Source organism: Zonotrichia albicollis, chromosome 6 (genome assembly GCF_047830755.1).
Source record: "Zonotrichia albicollis isolate bZonAlb1 chromosome 6, bZonAlb1.hap1, whole genome shotgun sequence".
Taxonomy (NCBI): domain Eukaryota; kingdom Metazoa; phylum Chordata; class Aves; order Passeriformes; family Passerellidae; genus Zonotrichia; species Zonotrichia albicollis.
The window spans coordinates 48,829,181-48,831,460 of NC_133824.1; the positions used below are offsets into that span (position 1 = coordinate 48,829,181).

The window sequence follows — 2,280 nt, forward strand, 5'->3', positions numbered from 1 at the left end:
AGGAGCCGTGGGCGTTCAGGGATCAGCCCAGGGCAGCAGCCGGGAGAGATCCCAGCTGGGAGAGGCCCCAGTGCCAGGGAGCTTCTGCTCAGCGCTGCTGGGCCCAGCAGAGCTCCAAGGCTCTCCTTGGGGCCGCTGCTCACAGGGCCCCAAGGCATGGGCGGCACACACAGCAATGGTTCAGCCTGGCCACACCTGGGGCTGGCAGCTTCCTGGGACAGTGGCAGAGCAGGGATGCTGTGGCATCCAGGGCAGTACCATCATTTCCAAGGCTGTTGATGAAAGCCCAGGAGGTGGTTGGACAGCAGCAGTTGCTGGGAGCAGAGGGTGTTTCTGATCAGCGCCACAGGAGCTGAGCCCAGGGGCTGCTCCTCAAGGCTGAGGCCTCACAAGCACAGATCAGAGCTCAGAGTGGCCTGGAAAGGGGCTGGGGATGCAGCAGCACAGGGAGGGTGATCCTGTGGGTATTTATTGATCAGGAGACTCAAGGAATCTCTCAGCCACTGTCCCAGCGTCCTCCAGCAGTGCAGTGGCAGAAATCAACACACTCAGAGTTCTGTGTCCATGGCAGGATCATTGCTGTGGGCAGTGTTTTCTTCTGGCTCCTCAAACACCCTCTGGACAGAGAGCTGGAGAGACCCCACAGAGCAGGGCCTCCAGCACCTTCCAACCAGGATGTAGATGAAGGGTTTGATGCCGCTGTGGATGCAGGTGAGCAGGAAAAAAACTGGGAGAGCGTAATGGTGTAGCTGAGCTCCTGCAGGAAATTGCAGAGACTGAGGGGCAGGGACAAGAGCACAATGAAGGAGATAACAATGTCCAGCTTCTTGTCTTGCTGCTGCTGGGAGCCAGGCTTGAAATGAGTTAAGAGGATTGTGCTGGAAATGAGCATGTAGGGAGCACAGAGGAGGTGGTTGGAGGTGTATATTAAGCTGAGAAACACCCAGCAGTGCTCAGATGGCTGGAACATGCACAGGGAAAGCATCATGGCAAAGACAATGACAAGAGTGATGAAGAAGGCCCTGAGCAGGGCAAGCATGACCTTTAACAGCTGCTGGGGATGGTGGCAGCAGAGCCAGAGCGGGCAGTGGATGGACATGCACCTCTTGATGCTGATGAATGTCAGTGTGTACAGCCACAAGCTGTAAGACAACAGTGACATCCAGGAAAGGAACCTTATGTGTGACAAGGGCATGATAATACAACAGGACACGTCCCCCACCAGGAAGAGCAGAGTGGAGGGCAACAGAATGAGGCGGAAGAAGAAGTCGAGAAGAGCCAGCATGAGGATGTAAAGGATGGTACTGTTCCTGGATGAAGTGAGGGAGCCAAGGAGCCAGAGCACAGCCCCTTTACCAGCCAGCCCACAGAGGCAGATGAGCAGGGTCCAACTGTGTATGGCCACTCTGGTGACATCTGTCTCACACAGATCATCTCCTTCAGTGGGTGAGGCAGGAGATCGGAACACAGTGGTCACCTCCATGGATGGACGCTGGGCAGGCAGTGGGAGGTGGCTCTGGCTGTGGTCAGAGTGGATGGGCAGTCAGGGCTTGGAGAATCCAGGGATGGACCATGTGGCTCCTCAGCAGCTCCCTGCAGTGGGAAGGGTTCAGTGGGGAGGAGCGAGATGTGCAGGGAATGAAGGCAAAAGAACTTGTGGGGTGGGAGAGGGAGTGTTGGGCTGTTTGGCAGAGGATGCAGAAGCAAAGCTCAGGGCAGAAGAGGGGGGAGCTGGGGAGGGCACTGGGGTCACCAGGAGAGGGTGTCAGAAATAGAGCAGCTGCTGCAGGAGAGGAAGGTGGGGTAGGGAGGAAGGCAAACATTCCACTGACCTGTTCCCTGTGGGGCAGCAGCAGGCAAAGGGCTCTGTGCAGATCAGCGGTGCTTCCTGGTCCCTCTTGCCCCTTTGGGATCCATGTCCTAAAGCGGCTCCTGCCAGGTCAGGGACAGAAGGAGAAAGTGCCCAGGTGAAGGCAGCCCAGGATCTTGCCACTCCTGTTCCTCTCTGTGCCCTGTCCTGGAGTTTCTCCCCAGGGCTTGGTGCAGTCCCAGATGAGTGGGAAATTGCAGCTTTTGCTATGTCAGAATTTCACGTCCTCAGAGACCTTTGTCTTGGGGTTTTTACACTAGAGAGAGAGTGTTTTTTGTCTAAAGCTCCAACTGAAATATTTTGCAAATACCTCTTAGTTTCCTCCTGATGAGAAACATTTCTTCCCTGCAGAATGTCCCTTTCTCCAACTTCTTTCCCTCTTCTGACAGATTTCTACCATTCTTCATTTC

At 55.5% G+C, this 2,280-nt stretch overlaps 1 protein-coding gene across 1 annotated transcript; it reads right to left on the reverse strand.

Annotated features, from left to right (window-relative positions):
- Window positions 1–256: 256 nt before the first annotated feature.
- On the reverse strand, window positions 257–1,649 carry LOC106629630 (mas-related G-protein coupled receptor member B5-like). The gene is given in 2 exon segments (XM_014270314.3): window positions 257–727; window positions 730–1,649. Coding segments are annotated over 2 exon segments (933 nt in total). The 5' UTR covers window positions 1,484–1,649; the 3' UTR covers window positions 257–548.
- Between the last annotated feature and the right edge of the window lie 631 nt (window positions 1,650–2,280).